The sequence below is a fragment of the Gnatocerus cornutus genome, chromosome 1, assembly GCF_029298725.1.
Source record: "Gnatocerus cornutus isolate USDA-ARS CGAHR chromosome 1, icGnaCorn1.1, whole genome shotgun sequence".
Taxonomy (NCBI): domain Eukaryota; kingdom Metazoa; phylum Arthropoda; class Insecta; order Coleoptera; family Tenebrionidae; genus Gnatocerus; species Gnatocerus cornutus.
In genome coordinates, this window is record NC_142233.1 from 13,353,356 (window position 1) to 13,372,822 (window position 19,467).

At 32.9% G+C, this 19,467-nt stretch overlaps 1 protein-coding gene across 1 annotated transcript in view; it reads left to right on the top strand.

Moving 5' to 3' along the window:
- The window catches only part of LOC148180397 (uncharacterized), a 31,506-nt gene extending 12,296 nt beyond the window's left edge, over positions 1-19,210 (top strand). The window contains exons 5-14 of the mRNA XM_088035739.1: positions 7,720-7,905; positions 8,120-8,449; positions 8,509-8,718; positions 11,882-12,106; positions 12,156-12,383; positions 12,432-13,553; positions 17,541-17,720; positions 17,769-18,038; positions 18,087-18,341; positions 18,390-19,210. Of these exons, the coding sequence (XP_087891865.1) occupies positions 7,720-7,905; positions 8,120-8,449; positions 8,509-8,718; positions 11,882-12,106; positions 12,156-12,383; positions 12,432-13,553; positions 17,541-17,720; positions 17,769-18,038; positions 18,087-18,341; positions 18,390-18,991 (3,608 nt within the window). The 3' untranslated portion in view covers positions 18,992-19,210. The remainder of the gene's footprint in view (positions 1-7,719; positions 7,906-8,119; positions 8,450-8,508; positions 8,719-11,881; positions 12,107-12,155; positions 12,384-12,431; positions 13,554-17,540; positions 17,721-17,768; positions 18,039-18,086; positions 18,342-18,389) is intronic.
- Positions 19,211-19,467: the final 257 nt, after the last annotated feature.

A 19,467-nucleotide genomic window follows, 5' to 3' on the forward strand; every position in this document is an offset into this window, starting at 1 on the left:
TTAAAATCGAGTTTCATTATAATTGCAATTGAATTTTGGAATTCAGCATATTTAAGACCGGATTTTTAGCGACAAAAGTGCAAGAAAGATGATGGCAAAACCACTTTTTTCCGATTGTCATATTTTCGAAGATTCGGAACATTTAATATTCAGGAAAAAATTTCCACCGAAACAAAATTTCATTTAAATTTAAAAAATTAAATTTTTGAATTTAGAATATTTAAAAATGAATGCTAAGCGACAAAACCGCTAGAATGATGATGATAAAATCCGCCTTTTTCCACCTGTCGTAGTTTTAAAGATATGGAATTTTGAAAATTCCGGAAAATTTTTCACTAAAACCAAATTTAATTCGAATTTGAGCAATAAATTTTTTTAATTTAGAATATTTAAAATTGAATTCTTAGCGAAAACAGCGCAATACAAACGACGGTAAAAACCGCTTTTTTCTATTTGTTATAGTTATAGTATATTATATAGTTAGAGTATATTGTTATAGTTATAGTTATAGAGTATATATATATAAATATGGAACATTCAAAAAAACCGCTTTTTTCTATTTGTTATAGTTATAGTATATTATATAGTTAGAGTATATTGTTATAGTTATAGTTATATATAAATATGGAACATTCAAAAAAATCCACAAAAATAAATTTATATTTTGTTTTGAGCTAATAAATTTTTGGGAATATGTAAAACCGCATTCTTAGAAAAAAAAGTGCGAAAAAATCGCTGGAAACACCGCATTTTTCTATCTGTCATAGTTGCGAAGATATAGAACTATAAAAATTTTGAAAAAATTTTTCTCCAAAATAAAATTTAATTCGAATTTGAGCAATTAATTTTTTGAATTTGGGATATTTAATAAGACTGGATTCTAGAGACAACAGTGGAAGAAAAACGATGCTAAAACCGCTTCTTTCTATTTGTTATAGTTCTAAACATATGGAACATTGAAAAAAATCTACAGAAATGAATTTACAGTTTATTTTGGGCATATGAATTTTTGAAATCGGAATATGCAAAATTGGATTCTTAGCAACAAAAATGCGAGAAATTAGATGGCAAAACCGCATTTTTCATATCTATCAGAGTTTTAAAGATATGAAACTTTGAACATTCTGGAAAAAAATTTCACCAAAATACAATTTAATTCGAATTTGAGCAATTAAATTTTTGAATTTAAGATATTTAAGACCGGATTTTTAGCGACAGCAGCGCAAGACAAACAACGGTGACAACCGCGTCTTTCTATTTTCCAAAGTTTCGAATGTGTGAAACAATGAAAATTCCAAAAAACAATATACAGTAATAAATTTACATTTTGTTTTGCCCAAATAAATTTTTGAATTCGGAATATGTAAGACCGGAGAAAATCGATGGCTAAACCGTATTTTTCTATTTGTCATAGTTTCGAAGATCTGGAAAAATTTTCCTCTAAAATAGAATTTAATTCGAATTTGAGCAATTCATTTTTTGAATTTGGGATATCTAAGACTGGATTCTAGAGACAACAGTGGAAGAAAAACGATGGCAAAACCGCTTCTTTCTATTTGTTATAGTTCAAAACATGCAATATTTAAAATTCCAAAAAAAATTCACAGTTTGATTTGGGCATATGAATTTTTGAAATCTGAATATGCAAAATTGGATTCAAAGCAACAAAAATGCGAGAAATTCGATGGCAAAACCGCATTTTTCATATGCGTCAGAGTTCTAAAGATATGAAACTTTGAAAGTTCTGGAAAAAATTTTCAATTCAAATTTGATCAATTAAATTTTTGAAATTAAGATATTTAAGATCGAATTTTCAGCGACAGCAGCGCAAGACAGTTTCGAAAGTGTGGAACAAAAAAAATGTACAGAAATAATTTACATTTTATTTTGGCCTATTAAATTTTTGAATTCGGAATATGTAAAACCGGAGAAAATCGATGGCAATCGATGATTTTTTTGTACATTTTTTTTCTTTTGGGCGTTATTTTCCGAAATCTATATCTACACCTCAAAATTTTCATATTATTCAAATTTTTCACATATTCTTAAAATTTAGTTTCTTCAAGTTTTTGGTTATTTTGGTTTTATCTTCTTTTGCTCATCATTGGATACTCTAAAGTTTTTTCGAATTTTTAAATTCTTTCGAACCTTTTAATTTTCTTTCTATTTCAATATGAATATTTTAATCATTTATTTTTAGGTTCACTTCTTTATGGACTTCTTAGATTTGTCAGTTAAGATTATTAAAATTGTATAGATTTTTTCAGATATTTTCCTAACTTCGAAGATTTTTAGATCCAAATTAATTTTTGATATCTTTCTTCATTTGTTGAAAAACTATAATAAAACTAAAACTTTGTTTTGTTCTATTATTTTTTTTTGTTTTCTTTTTTTGATTTATTAAATATTTTTTTATTTTTTAACTTTAACGAAAGAATTCTTACACTTTGGGTCCCAAAAAAATTAACATATATGTACGTTTACCTACAAGTTCTAAATTTGTTGTTCCAAAATTTCAAATTATATTCAAATTAGACTGTCTTGGTAAACCCAAAATTTTTAAAATTGAGAGACTTTACCATTCTTGCATTTTTTGTATTTTCTCACTAAAAACATTTGACCTTCTAGATCATTTACTGATTTCTTTATAATGTTTTCATATTTTTAGAATGGCCACTTCCTTGAATTGTTTAAATGCGGTTTTTAGCATTTTGAAACAAATTGAAGAAGATATTATCCATTCACCAAATTCCAGACAGACCGAGTCTCCCACACTGTTGTTAAACCAGCTCCAAAAGCTTAATTGTTGGACAAAACGGTACCCATAATTATTTGCTAAAAGAGGAAAAGTGGAGCAGTGATCTTAAAGAGCGCAATTTTCCCACGTTTAAATTACATGTCCTAAAGCAAATGTAACTCAGCGAAATTGTAAAAAAAATCGCCATTAAATTTTAGCACCACTTGTACTCCATAAATCGTCCTCATCAAAGAAGAAACTCCACCGAATCAAATCTCCATCCAAATAAATCACTGTTGATAAACACAGTATGCGGATACGCCACTGACCCGATTTACCTCGTTCAGTCTCATTTCGTATGTAACTAGTTCAATGGTTGTGTGCTAAAGACTCATTAACAAGATGCGCTACATTGTATTCAGAATCTACACTAATTAAACAAGACTAAGAGGAGCTCAAAGCAAAACTTTATGAACATTTCAGTCGATGAACTCTCCGCAAAAGAAATAAAAACAACTCTCCGGTTTCGAGCAATAAATTTCTAGATTCATATCTTACAAAACGAAATAAGTTTTGGAAAATTCTCAGAACGACAGGTTTATGTTGCAAATTTGTTATCTCGTTATGTCCGGTGTGATATTTATGAATAAGTGTCTTACGAGTCGGATTTTCCATCAAATTAACGGTGAAAGCTTCATTTGGAAGTGAGTCATTATTCCCATTATAATTAAACACTTTTAATAAAGATTCGTTTGGTTTTGTTGAGATTTCTAAATAATACGTACGTGCATTACATTGGTTAGACGAGATATGAGTATCAACGTGAACTTTCACTTTTATTGCCCATTATATTTCTTCACTCTTTGATTCTGGTGTTCAAAGAAAGTGTTTTTATATGAGCGCGACGAAATTTTCCTGTCCTCACTCCTCGTTCAAGTCTCCGATTGTAAATCATTCGTTATCAATAGAACCGGTTAATGACCCGCCGTTTATCGTGGAATTATCAATCTTCATTGTTTGAATCTCGTTATGTAAGTGTGTAGTATAACACCTCGTAGAGAAAACAGAGAGATACGAAAAAAGTCATGAATAAATCATTTGGAAGCGATAAGAAAGCGCGGAGTTTCGCGGAATTTCAAGTATTTACGTTGTAGTTTCTCCGACGTACGCGAGTTTTTAAGGTGCTGAACTATTTGATTCATTTCTTTGATGCATTGATAGAGTGAAAAGAAATTTTCGGAAGTGCTAATTTATGTACAGTTGAAAAGGATGTAATTTTGTGGCAAAGTGGAGATTTTCTTTTTCAGTAGGAAAGTTTCGGTCGGATTTTAGCGATATTTGAGCAATCATTATAACGAGCTTTTGGCTTAATTTTATAATTTTTTTTATTTCTTTCTTCATTTTTGATATTTTTGATACCTAATCTCCACATTACCACGACAAATAAAAAAATCAGAAACTAATCAATGACGTTGTTACAGTCGAGTTATCTCAAAGGAAACGTTCGTAATTTCGTACAAGAATTTCTGCATTATTCAGAATCTTTTTTAGTTCATGGACATCAGTTTGAATAAATGTTTGATAAGAACATTCCTTTAATGCAGGTCTTGGAAACATGCTCCGTTTTCCCTGAATAGGTAAAATAAATAATGTCTGTCTTCCGGAAAATAGAGCCAATAGTTGAATCAATATCGTACAATAACTGCTGAAATATAAATATAAACGGGTCTATAACATGAGAGGGCGTTATGGCCATAATGCACGTTCATAACGCCCGCTAATTTCATCCACTATAACACTTCCACTTGTAGAATTTCTAGGTAGATACATTAAAAACTAAATAATATATTTATATTATTCTTTATTTATTTATAATTCCAGTTTGTAACGTCACTTCTATTATCAGACCTTGACAGTAAATTGGTAAACATACTTCGTGCGACAAAAATAGGCGATAATTTACGAGTTGTGCATTCTTTATTTTTATCGTCAAAATGAAAAATGTTTCTCTACTTAAAATACAATTTTAGAGGTTTAGGTTTTAGCCTAGATTTAATAATAATAAATAATTTATTCAACACGTTTAAGAGCAGGTTTTAGTGGTTTATCTATTAACACGAATAAATTTAAATTTTATTTAGTTAAGTGGTTTTATTATCAAACATTGGGAATAAAAAATACCTCTTAGGTATACTAATCCTTTTTCAACAATTCCATTCAATAGGAATTTTGTACAAAATTTTATCTTTGCTAGAATCCAAACGATTTTTGCAATACAGTCACGGTTTGTTAAATTTTGAGCAAAACTTATTGTTTGATTTAAAATTTTTGAAAATTTTGATATTTGTGAACTGTTACAACATAGAGAACGACTTGACTTCACTATTTTCTCAAAAACTACAAACGATTGGTATTTGAAATTGTGGAATCAAAAGTAAAGAAATAAGACGAATCATATGAACATTATTTTGAATTTTTGTAAACATGTGAGCAAAAATATGAAATTTAGTTTCCAAGATAAGTAAAGTATATTTTATTTTAAACCGTCACTTTAATTGAAAAATATATACGGGGTGGAGTCAAAATTGTAGAATTTGTCGAAAGTAGTATTGCCTTTAAATTTCATTCTTGTATTCCTAAAATTATCCAGAATACAAAATTTAATTTAGAATAATGGAAATTTTTGGTTTATCCTAATATTAAAAATTTCTAAAAAATCTGTTTATTGTTTTAAAATTTTAGAATTTGGTAAAATTAATGAGTAATGAGCGTTCTCAACTCGCAATGCCTTCAAATTTCGTTTTTGTATTCCTAAAAATTAACGAAAATATGATTTTTATTTAGAATGTTGGAAATTTTTAGTTTGTTCTCAAATAAAAAATTTCTAAAAAATCAGATTTTTTTTTTTTTAAATTTGGGAATTTAGCTAAATTAATAAACATGTCAAATGTAGTAACGCGTCTAAAATTCAACCTTGTATTTCATAAAATTGCGAAATTACGGAAATTAATCTAAAATAAGACATTTGTTCAACCTAAAATAAAAATTTCAAAAAAATCTGATTCTTTTTCTAAAATTTTGAAATTTAGAAAAATTAATAAACATATCAAATGTAGTAACGCACCCAAATTTCAGCCTTATAGTACTTAAATTACGGAAAATAATTTAAAATATAAAAATTTTTGGGTTTGACCTAAAATAAAAAAATTCTAAAAAATCTGATTATTTTTTAAATTTTGGGATTTAGCAAAAAATAATTAATAATGGCAAATGTAGTAACGCATTCAAATTTCAGTCTTATATTTCTTAAATTAGCGAAACTAGAGAAGATAATCTAAAATATGAAAAATTTTTGGTTCGACCTAAAATAAACAATTTCAAAAAAATCTTATTTTTTTTTTAATTTTGGAATTTGGCAGATTTAATAAACATGTCAAATGTAGTAAAGCATTTAAATTTTAATCTTATACTTTTTAAATTAGCGAAATTACGAAAAGTAATGTAAAATAAGAAAAATTTTTGGTTTGACTTAAATAAAAAAAAATCAGATTCTTTCAATTTGGCAGACTTAATAAACATGTCAAATGTAGTAACTGATCCAAATTTCATTCATGTTTCTAAAAATTAACAAAATTACAGAAAGTAATCTAAAATAAGAAAAAATTAAGGTTCGACTATTTCAAAAAAAATCTGTTTTTTTTTTTCGAAAATTTTAGAATTTAGCTAAATTAATAAACCTGTTAAATGTAGTAAGCATCTAAAATTTAGCCTTGTATTTCATAAAATTGCGAAATTACGGAAAGTAATCTAAAATAAGAAAAATTTTTGGTTCGACCTAAAATAATGAATTTCTAAAAAATCTGATTCTTTCTCTAAAATTTTGAAATTTAGCAGAATTAATAAACATATCAAATGTAGTAACGCACTCAAATTTCAGCCTTACAGTACTTAAATTAGCAAAATTACGGAAAGTAATTTAAAATATAAAAAAATTTTGGTTTGATCTAAAATAAAAAAATTCTAAAAAATCTGAATTTTTTAAATTTTGAAATTTAGCAAAAAATATTAATGTCAAATGTAGTAACGCATTCAAATTTCAGTCTTATATTTCTTAAATTAGCGAAACTACAAAAGATAATCTGAAATATGAAAAATTTTTGGTTCCACCTAAAATAAACAATTTCATAAAAATTTTGGAATTTAACAGAATTAATAAACATGTCAAATGTAGTAACAAATTTCAGTCTTAAAATTCGTTTTTTTTTTGTCAAATTGAACACATTTTATCGTTTTATGCAGCAAATTCCAATTTCTTTTGTTTTGCCCGTTTGTGGCCATCAGCAATTAATGAATTAATTTCTTTCTGTACATGACTTAATTAGATAATTAGCTTGGAATTTATCCAATAAACAACCGATATGGACATCTAACCAATGAAGGAAAGGTTACGCTATTATTGGTTCGTTGCTTTCGTTTTTTATAAAAACTAATTTGATAAAAATAATGCGAACCAATGAATGACCTCACGGGAGCGTTTTAATCTGATTTCAGTTACATTTTCCATTTTGTTACGAAGAAAGGGTGGACCTCTAAATATATAAAGTTTCTAATTGGTCACGATTAATAAACATGCCAAAATCAAAATTTCAATATTTTAAAAATTCGAGTTCCACCTACAATAAAAAATTCTAAAATTGGTCTCTTTCGCTCTAAAATTTTCAGTACTATCATAAAAATTTGTTACACAAATATCAATAAAAATAATGAACCTAATTACTTGAAATGCGAATATTTCAACCCATAAAAAGTTCATGCAGCACATAACAATGAAAATATGTAGTTCAATGACACTGAGTCATGGGCGTAATTATTTTCTAATCAAACACGAGACAATTAAAATTTTATTGAATCATGATATACAGTGCGGCTCGAAAAACCGATGTTACAATAGAACTAACCGAGACTTTTTCTTACTTTTCCAGTCCCTAAGCCCTGCGCGGACCACACCTGCAGAATGTTCTGCCCCCACGGCTTCGCCCTCGACCCCCATGGATGCCCCCTTTGCCGCTGCCGCGATCCGTGCGACGGTGTAAGATGTCCAAACTCGCTCGAATGCCACTTGGAAGACCTGGCGTGCGCCGACCCCCCATGTCCTCCAGTTCCAACATGTAAGTATTGTCGTCTTACACAACGCTAACCTTGTAAGGGACAAAGATGTTACACAAGTGAAAGTATGTAACTTTATCTAACATTTTAAAGTGCATGAAGGTGTGTTTGGCTCACGCCGATGGCATGGGAACGTTCTGTTTAATTTTCAGTTCGTTGCCTCTCCTTATTTTAAAGTTCACGGATTGGTATTCTTCACCCATTGCGCAATTTTAGGTAAACGCGGCAGGAGTTTGGAAAATATTTGCCCGGTCGGGGATCCGTTGCGCATAAGTGACACTGTGAGGCCGTTCCTCTGTGGAAACGACCCGGGGAAGCCCACCTGCCCCCCGATGTACCAATGCTTGGTCCAGAAGGGGAACGACTACGGCGTTTGCTGTCCCGCGTCCCTAAAAATCCAGAAAACCGGGACGTGTCCAGACCGAATGGACAAGGACTTCTCCTGCGGCCCCATGTGCACCCACGACCTGGAGTGTCCATCGGTGCAGAAATGTTGCCAAACCGAACAATGTGGATCTTCATGCTCGCATCCCAAGAATGTGACAGGTGGGTACAAGATGACATTTAACGTTTTAACAATTCTTGGACTTTCTTTTTTTGTGAAGAATGCCTTCATCAGCGTGCCTTATCGGAAATCTTGGCTGTGAACGAAAGGGCTGGGAGAGGTTACGTGCCGCAGTGTTCCACTGATGGGCAATTTGAACCGAAGCAGTGTAGTCGAAATGGGCTCGTGTGTTGGTGCGTGGACAGGATGGGGCGGAAGATTCGGGGGTCCATGGGGCCTGCGGAGAGCGCTAATTGCTCCATGGCTGATGGTAACTGGTTAAAAAGGACAAAAGGGCATTTTTTCTGAAGTTAAATTAAGTCCTGACAGAATTCAGAATGTTCCAAAAATTAAGATTTGGAACTAGGAATTTAGCAATGGTTAGATTCTTTAGGAAGAAATTAAAGATTTTCTCATTTTCGTCGTTTTTATTTCTTCAAAATATGTTACAATTTGAAAATTTTGCTTTTTAAAGACAAAATTCTAATAAACTGCAGAGAATCGTTAAAAATCCTAAAAGTACTAAAGAATCCTAGATAACTGCAAAAGAATTTGGTAAATTTTAAGTTTAAAAATATCTAAAACATCTTCTAAACCTAAAACATCCTACAGAATTCTAGGAGGATTCTAGAAATGTTTTTGAATCTTTTCTTAAAGTTCTAAAGTAATGAGACTTCTTAAAGACTTCTTGGACATTTTAGAAAGTTCTGATAAATTTAACAGAAGATCCTACAGGATTTAAAAAATATATATTTTTTTTAACTGAATCTTAAAAAACCTTAAAATGTCTTAAAATAACCTGACAAATTTTAAAGCAATTTATACTTTCTTGGAGAGTCTAATGAATTCTTGAAAAATGAATAAATGAAAGTTTATTTGTATTAATATACTACATATATTATATAAAATATGGAATTTCCGAAGAAAACATTCCACATTTTACGACATTTTGGAAAATTTAGAATGTCTATAGAATCCGATAAAATTTTAGAAAATGCTAGAATAATTTTAACTGACAGAATTTCAGGCATTCTTTCTTAAGCATTTTAGAGCACTTATTAATCTTAATTAATTCTATTTCTATGCTATAAATTCTATAGAATTTTGAGGGTTCTGTATAAACCTAAAGAAATTTAGAACATTATAGTCTTTAAAATTTTCAAACCACTTCTCAAGCTTTCTCAGAGAATCCTAAAATTTCCTAAGCAATTTTAACAAATTCTAGAAAAATCTTGAGAGAGCAGAAACTTTCCCAAAGGCTTTTAGAATTACAAGAAATCCTAAAGGTACCTTGAGAATATTTAGCTTTCTAGATAATTATGGAAAACGTTAACAATTGTCTTTCTATCTTTTTTCTAAACCTTTCTTGATTTAAATTTTTCTAGAGAATTTTAGAGTGTCCTAGAAGGTCCTGAACAACACTTTCTCTAAAAATTCGCATTAAATTCCATAAAAATCACAAAAGTTTCCAGAAAATTCTTAATATCCTTGAGCATTTCAGAAAATTCTAGACATACCGACAAACAACTCGTAATTAGTCTCAACAGTCTCTAGAAGACAATAAATCTCAGAAAATCGCCCAGAATCTTAAAACACCAATTCAAAAAAAAGTTCCAGGATTTTAGAAAATTTTAATAGAATCGTATTTTAATTCAAAGCAGTTCTACAAAATCCTAGAAAATTCCTCAAAATTCCATAAAAAATCCTAAAACATGTTTTGAATATTGTACAAAATTCTAAATTCTAAAAAAAATCATTTTTTTAATTAAATTGTAAATTCTGTAGGAACCTAAACGATTCCACAATCTAAAGAATGTTAGAACGTTCTAGGGGTGTTTGAAGGAATAAAATTCTTCACAAATGCTTAAAATAAAAAAATTATAAAAAAGAATTGATAAAGAATTTCACGAATTCCAGAGTATCCAGAAAATCCAGTCATAATGCATTCACTAGAATCCTAATAAATTCAGATAAATTCAAGAGATCGTAAAGTAGATTTTAAGGAATCTAACCGAATCCTATAATCTTAAATAATTCTTTAAAATCCTCAATTATTTTTAAAGTTTATCAAAAAATTTTCCCACTTTACTGCTAAAAACCGTTTCCAAAAATCTCATAAATTTTGATAGATTTTAAGGAGACCCAGTGGATCCTATAAAATCCCAAATAATCGTTTAGAATCCTGGAAAACGCTTAAATACTCTTTGAAAATCCTCAATAATATCATAAAATTGTAAACATTTTTCTCATAGGACTCCTTTTTGAAAATCCAAAAAACATTTTAGAAAGAAAAAATGCTATTGGATCCTATAGAATCCTAAATAATCTTTTAGAATTCTGGAGATGGGTAAAACATTTCTTAGAAATTCTAAATAGTTCTATAAAATTCTCAAAAAAAATCCGTAAAATGACTCCTAGAAAATCGTTGGAATTCCAAAAATCTCAGAAATTTTTTAAACAAGAAATCCCTTAAATTATCCTAGAGAATCTTGTAAATCATAAGAGAATTTTCAGAGGATTCTTAGAAATATTATCATTTTACATAAAGTTCCTAAAAAATTATAGAAAATCTTGGGATATAGAAGAAAATCCTGTTGAAATCTACAGGAATTCTTAAAAATTTGAACATTCTACAACGCCTAAAGCTGATAGAATTGTAATAAATTCCAGTGAATTTTACAGAATCCTAGAAAATTCAAGAGAAAATCGCAGAACATTTCACAAATACCATAAAATTTAAAAAAAAAACCTAAAGAGAATAGAACAGAGGATTGATCACAGAAATGCCTGAAGAATAACAAAATTTTTTAAAATTCTTAAAAAATCCTACAATTTCAAAGAAATTCAAGAGAATTTCAAGCGTTAACAAAGGCGGGCATTCTGGAGCTTTTTTTCAAAATCCTCTTGAACAATTCTGGAAAACGCTAAAATTTCTTAAAACTTCAAAATTTCCATATAGGATGACAAATCGTTGAACTTTCGAAAAAATCTCAAATTTTTTGAGAACGCTTATAAATGTATCAGAGTCCAAGAGAATCTGATAGAGTCTTTTAAATCCTAAATAATGTTTAGAAAATTTTTAGACGGCATTTTAGAGAATTGCAGAAAATTTTGGAAAATGAAAGAGGATTCACTACAAACTCTCAAAAATTCTACAGACCAAATTCTAGAGAATCTAAAAAATTTAGTGCTAGTTCGAGTAGCTTAAAATATTTTGTGAAGATCTTAAACAAGATTGAGAGATGTTTCTAGTGAAATCTGAACTTGTTAAAGAATCTTAATAAATGTCGAAAAATTCTTTAGAATTTAAAAAAGCTTCGAAGTATTCTTAAAAATCTTTCAATTCTACTTTAGAAAGAATTGCCCACTTGTCAAGCAGAATTTTCTCAAAACTTGTGGACGAGTGCATTTCAACTAAACTAATTCTTCTCCAGCTCGTGTCCAATCATCTGCACGCTCCCTCGACAAAAACGGCAAACAATGCGAATTCTTAGAATGCGCAGCTGTATGCGAATACGGATTTAAATTAGATGAAGATGGTTGTCCAACATGCAAATGCGATGACCCTTGCGATGGCTACATGTGTCCCGAAGACGAGGAATGCATAAACGTGAAAGAAGCCTCATGCGCTGACTTCCTGTGTCCATCTCTCCCAGTTTGTACGTACCAAAGCAGTTCTTTCACTGTAATTCCTAACTTTCCTCTTAGGTCGTCCGAAAGCGATTTACGCAAATCCGTGCGATCAAGGAGCCCCACTAACGGACGACATAAGTGGAGCACCCGTTGCTTGTGCTCTTCGCTCTGAAGACGGAATTGTTTGCCCATCGTCGTACGAATGCACGGCAGTACCTGGGTCAACCCAAGCGGTGTGCTGCTTGAAGCCGGAGGAAGAAGCGACAGAGGGTTACAATATGAGTGAAGCTAGACCACAGACAAGTACGCACTGGTTTGGTAGTACCAACTTAACTAACAGTGCGTTTGCAGTGTGCGAGTATCTTCACGACTTCTCCGAAAGCATGGAAGGTACTCGCGAGGGCATGAATCTCGCTCTTCCCAGTCCAACCTGCGACGCCGAAGGGAACTACGTGGCGACCCAATGCTACAACTCAGAGTGTTGGTGCGTTGACCATTTCGGTACTGAAATCCCCAAAACCCGAGGAAAGTACAACTCCACGAAGAACTGCGAAGAACTAAGAGAGACCATGGAGTGTCTAGACTTAACTTGTCGCATGGGGTGCGAGTACGGCTTTGTACTATCCGAAGAAACAGGATGTCCTCAGTGCCAATGTAGAGACCCCTGCAGCAGTGTGATTTGTCATGAAGACGAACAATGCCAGCTGGTGGAGGTTAGTTGCAAGGACCACTACTGTCCTCCAGTACCAGCTTGCCTCCCTAAGAAAGTCGGCCAGTGTCCATACTTAGTACCCGCGACTTCCACCTCTTGCGATTTCGAATGCAACTCTGACATGGCCTGCAACGGTACCATGCGCTGCTGCTCCAACGGCTGCGGCACCCAATGCGTGGAACCACTCATGATGACCGCATGCCAACACCAAAACGCGCTCTCCCAACACCAAGCCCACGAGTCTGGAATGCCCGCCGGGAAAGTCCACATCCCCAAGTGCAAACAGGATGGTACCTACGAACAGAAGCAGTGCCACCCTGGCACCAAAGAATGCTGGTGTGTCGACTTTAGAGGCTTCGAAATCTCCCAAACTAGAACCACCAACGAGTCTTTATCATGCGAGGTACCACCAGCATCTACATGCCCTCTTTACAACTGTGCTAAAGACTGCGAGCACGGCTTTGAAATTGACGAGAAAGGATGCAGAACCTGCAGATGCGTTAATCCGTGCAACAAAATTTCTTGTAGAGGTGAAGGAGAGATCTGCAGGTTGGTTGCTGTGGAGTGTGTTAGTTGGCCGTGTCCTCCGGTGCCGATGTGCTTGCCGAAGAAGGAGAATCCTTGTCAGAACGGCGAACCTTTGAAACTGGGAAGCAGTGATGAGGTGGTTATTTGTGGACCTGACTATGAAAGTTGCCCGTCTTCGCACAAGTGCCAGCTGAGTCCGGTGGGAGAGTACGCAGTCTGCTGCCCGAAACCAAGTAGGTTTTTTTTTTAATTTTTTGAAAGCTTTTGCTACATAAAATAATAATCGACAGCAAAGTGCTTGAAATCCGCAAAACTCGTCGAAAAATCACCTAAATTCAGTTTTTTTATATTCAGACGGTTTTTGAGGCTGTATTCGCAAAATACTGGTCAAAATGACTAAAACAATAAGTTTTTAACAAGATTTAATGGTTAATTCTAAAGAAATCAACAAATATATGTTCGAAATCCACAAAATTCGTCAAAAAATCATTAAAATTTCAAGCTGAATGACTTTTTTTTCAATATTTAGAATATTTTGGAGGTTAAATTTGCAAAGTAGAGGTCAAAACGCATTAAGTTACAAGTTTTTATCGAGATCCAACGGTTGATTTTGGAGAAATAAAGAGAAATGTGAAGAAAATCCGCAAAATTTGTTGAATAATCACCAAAATTTGAAGCCAAATGACATTTTCTTATATTCAGACGGTCTTTAAAGCTGTTTTTTTCAAATAGAGGTCAAAATGCATGCAGTAACAAATTTTTATTAAGATATAACGGTTTATTTTGGAGAAATCAGAAGTAATATGCAGGAAATCCGCAAAACTTGTTTAAAAATTACCCAAATTAAAAGCAAAATAACAATGTTTTTTTAAAGTTAAAATGTTTTTAAGGTTGTATTTGCAAAATACAGGTCAAAATACATAAAACAACAAGTTTTTATCGAGATTCGACGGTTGATTTTAGAGATCTAGAGAAATATGCAGAAAATCCGCTAAACTCGTAAAAAATCACTTAAATTTAAAGCTTAATGTCAATTTGTGATATTTTAACGGTTTTTAAGACTGTATATACAAAGTAGAGGTTAAAAGTATAAAATAACATGTTTTTATCAAAAGCCAACAGTTAATTTTGTAGAAATCGGGGTAAATATGCAGGAAATCTGTAAAACTCTGTAAAATCTGTAAAAATTTCAAGTTAAATGCTAAATAACAATTTCTTCTTATATTTAGACGGTTTTTGAGACCGCATTTGCTAAGTAGAAGTCAAAATGCATAAAGTAATAACTTTTTAGCAAAATCCAACGGTTAATACTAAAAAAATCGACAAAAATATTTATAAAATCTGCAAAACTTACCTAAACATAAAGCTTAATGACGATTTTTTTCTATATTTAGACGGCTTTTAAAGCTGTTTTTGCACAGAAGAGGTTGAAATACATAAAATTATAAGTTTTTTAACAGGTCTAACGATTAATTCTGGAGAAATCAGCAAAAATGTGTCTAAAATCCGCAAAACTTGTCAAAAATTACCTAAATTTGAAGCTAAATAACAATTTTTTTGTATAGTTAAATGGTTTTTAAGGCTGTATACTAAAGAAAAAGATCAAAAAGCATAAAATCCTGAAGATTTATCAAGATCCTACGGTTAATTCTGGAAAAATAAGCAGAAATATGCTGAAATTCGCAAAACTCGTTGAAAAATTACCTAAATTTGAAGCTAAGTGACATTTTTTTCTGTATTCAGGCAAATAGTTTTTAAAGCTGTATTTGCAAAGTAGAGGTCAAAATTCATAAAATAATGTTTCTAGCAAAACCCAATGGTTAATTGTAGAAATATGTATGAAATCCGAAGAACTCGTCAAAAATTCACCAAAGTTCCTAAGCTAAATGACGATTTTTTTTATATCCAGATAGTTTTTGAGGCTGTATTTGCAAACTAGAGCTAAAAATGCATAAAATAATTTGTTTTTAGCAAAATCCAACTGTTAATTCTAGAAAAATCGACAAAAATATCTATGAAATCTGCAAAACTTACTTAAACTTAAACCTTAAAGACGATTTTTTTCTATATCCAGACGGCTTTTAAGGCTGTTTTTGTTCAGAAGAGGTTGAAATACATAAAATAATAAGTTTTTATGAAGGTCCAACGGTTAATTCTGGAGAAATCATCAGAAATGTGTCTAAAATCCACAAAGCTTGTCAAAAAATTACCTAAATTTTAAGCTAAGTGACAATTTTTTAAAGCTTATACCAAAGAAAAAGAACAAAAAGCATAAAATACTAAAGATTTATCAAGATCCTACGGTTAATTCTGGAAAAATAGGCAGAAATATGCATGAAATCCGAAAAACTCGTAAAAAATTAACCTAAATTTGAAGCTAAATGACGATTTTTTCTATGCTCAGGCGCTTTTAAGGCTGTTTTTGCATAGAAAAGATCGAAATACATAAAATAATAAATTTTTATTAAGGTCTAACGATTTATTCTGGAGAAAATGGCAGATATGTGCCTAAAATCCGCAAAGCTCGTCCAAAAATTACCTAAATTTGAAGCTAAGTGACGATTTTTTTCTATATTCAGGCGGTTTTTAAATCTGTATTCCTAAAATAAAGATCAAAAAGCATAAAATAATAAAGTTTTATCAAGATTCTAGAGAAATGGGCAGAAATATATATAAAATTTGCAAAGCTCGTCAAAAATTCACCTAAATTTGAAGCTAAATGACGATTTTTTTTTATTTAAACGATTTTTGAGGTTGTTTTTGCACAGAAGGGATCAAAATACATAAAATAATAAGTTTTTATTGAGATCTAACGGTTAATTCTGGAGAAATCGGCAGAAATGTGCATGAAGTTTGCAAAACTCGTTAAAAACTCATCTAAATTGAAAGCTAAGTGACAATTTTTTAAAGCTTATACTAAAGAAAAAGATCAAAAAGCATAAAATACTAAAGATTTATCAAGATCCTACGGTTAATTCTGGAAAAATAGGCAGAAATATGCATGAAATCCGAAAAACTCGTCAAATATTAACCTAAATTTGAAGCTAAATGACGATTTTTTTTATATTTAAACGATTTTTGAGGTTGTTTTTTGCACAGAAGGGATCAAAATTCATAAAATAATAAGTTTTTATTGAGATCTAACGGTTAATTCTGGAGAAATCGGCAGAAATGTGCATGAAGTTTGCAAAACTCGTTAAAAACTCACCTAAATTGAAAGCTAAGTGACAATTTTTTAAAGCTTATACTAAAGAAAAAGATCAAAAAGCATAAAATACTAAAGATTTATCAAGATCCTACGGTTAATTCTGGAAAAATAGGCAGAAATATGCATGAAATCCGAAAAACTCGTCAAAAATTAATCTAAATTTGAAGCTAAATGACGATTTTTTCTATGTTCAGGCGCTTTTAAGGCTGTTTTTGCATAGAAGAGATCGAAATACATAAAATAATAAATTTTTATTAAGGTCTAACGATTTATTCTGGAGAAAATGGCAGATATGTGCCTAAAATCCGCAAAACTCGTCCAAAAATTACCTAAATTTGAAGCTAAGTGACGATTTTTTTCTATATTCAGGCGGTTTTTAAATCTGTATTCCTAAAATAAAGATCAAAAAGCATAAAATAATAAAGTTTTATCAAGAGTCTAGAGAAATGGGCAGAAATATATATAAAATTTGCAAAGCTCGTCAAAAATTCACCTAAATTTGAAGCTAAATGACGATTTTTTTTATATTTAAACGATTTTTGAGGTTGTTTTTGCACAGAAGGGATCAAAATACATAAAATAATAAGTTTTTATTGAGATCTAACGGTTAATTCTGGAGAAATCGGCAGAAATGTGCATGAAGTTTGCAAAACTCGTCAAAAACTCACCTAAATTGAAAGCTAAATGCCGATAACAGTTTTTAAGGCTGCATTTGGAAAGTGGAAGTCGAAATGCATAAAATTACAGGTTATTATCGAGGTCCAACGGTTGATTGTAAAGAAATCGGAAGAAATGTGCATGAAATCCGCAAAACTGGATTTTGGTGTTTTTTTGAGGGTGTTTATAACTTATATGGTGGATCTTTGGGAGTATTTTAAACCTTTTTTTGAGATTATTATTTGACCTTTTTACAGACAGACAAAAATTTTTGACCTCAGGTCCATTCTAGTTTGCTGCTTCCTTAGCCGTTTTGCCTCCCAAATCCCAATTAAACCAAACCCGTTTCTTCCAGGAGACGTCTGCTTTGAACCTTTAGACAAAGGAGTCTGCGACGAAAACAACTTCGCCCGCAACTTAACAAGATTCCACTTCAACTCCCGCACCAACAAATGCGAGATGTTCACTTACAGCGGCTGCAACGGCAACCACAACAACTTCCACTCAGAAGACATGTGCAACTTAGTCTGTCCCGGTAACTCCCCACTGTCTCCAAACCCCTCCAAACTAACTTTTCTTTTAGTTTTAAGCCAGTGCGAGAGACTCAGGGAAAAGAACCAACGCGCCGCCGAACGGTACAACAAACCGACATTCATGCCTCGCTGCGAACCGAATTCCGGAGCCTGGCAAGCAGTACAGTGCTTGGAGCACGTGGGAGTCTGCTGGTGTGTCACCCCACAAGGCGAACCTCTGAAAGGGACTTTGACGCGAGGCGCGGAACCCCAGTGCAACTTCAGACAGGCGAGGAACCGCGCGAGCGACCGCTCCGACGTCGTCAGCGAAGCTGATCTAGGTAACTTCTTCATGTCGTAGCGAGAGTTTTCTTAACTTCTCCGTGTAGTTTTGGAGGAGTTGATGATGCAAATCGGGTCCTTCGACGGCGAAGAAGAGCCCACTGACATCGACGAAGCCGAGAGTATGCCCGGTCAACTGGAGATTCCTTCAATGACTCGATGCGAGGCTCTTGGTGGCCAGTGCGACGACACCGGCAGATTTTTCCCAACTCAATGCGAAGAGGAGACCTGTTGGTGCGTCGACGAGGCCGGGAACCAACTCCACCACACCAACACGTTCAAAAAGGGAGAGATTACATGCAGTACGTCTTTTAGTACCCAATTGTCCGTTTTTTACCCAAAATTTTCAGTGCAAGTCCCCGTGGAAAGCGTCGAAGTGACTTTAGGCTTCCGCGGCGAGTTCGACGACGTCTCTGCAGTCCCCGTGGTCAACCAGATCACCAACATCGTGAAGAACCTCGACGGGATAATCAGCAGCGGGTTCACAACTGAGAGCAACGCCGACGCTCTCTACGTGAAATTCTCTTTGATCGGAAGCAACAAAGTCGACGTGGCGTACAGGTTGGAACAGATGGTCATGCAGCAGCGCTTGCCGGGTCTCACCGCCGACATCACTCGCTCGAGGATCACCCACAAGCTGATGGCGCAAGAGCACAGTTTGGGCGACCACATCGTGGCGTTGGAGCACCGGGAAATCGTCTCCCAGTCGCCGGTTTCCGTGGTGGCGCCGTACCACACGGCGTTGATAGTGATAGCTGCAGCGTCGGCTTTCGTCATCTGCGTGCTGCTGCTTCTGGTGATTTTGTACAGACGGAAGATGAATAGTTTGAATAACAACAAGGTCGTGGATGATAACAGATTTTTAGCTACTAGTAGACCCATTTATATCGAGCTTCCCAATGAGAAGTTTAGTACCATTCCGGCGGAACAGAAAGAAACTCAGAATACATAGATGTATGCCATTTAATTCTTCTTTTGCGTGTTGTTGCTCGACACCTTTGTGATTGTATTTTATACTTTTGTAGTATTAAAGACTTGACTTGAAACTATTTCTTTTGATCCGCGCGGACCTTAACAGGCTATTTATTAAATTCAATTTATTTATTTAAAGCTGGACAACTGTGTAAATAGTATTTTAAGTTAATTAATTAGAAATAAACAGTAAGAGTTTTCATCGAGTTTTCTTCTCCAAAACGTACACGTGGCAGATGGAGTATCCATATTTATAGTCCGCCAGGAAAGGGAAGACCTTCATGAGCCACATCGAAAGATACTGAGTGTAATTATGATACACTTTAAAGATGGTAAACTGCAGCGTCCAAACCGTGAAGATCAAAAACCGGTAGGTCAAATATTGAAGAAAACTCAGCCGAAGAAGCAACTTCGTACCCTCTACATTATTATTCTCTGACCCCTCCAATAGCCGAT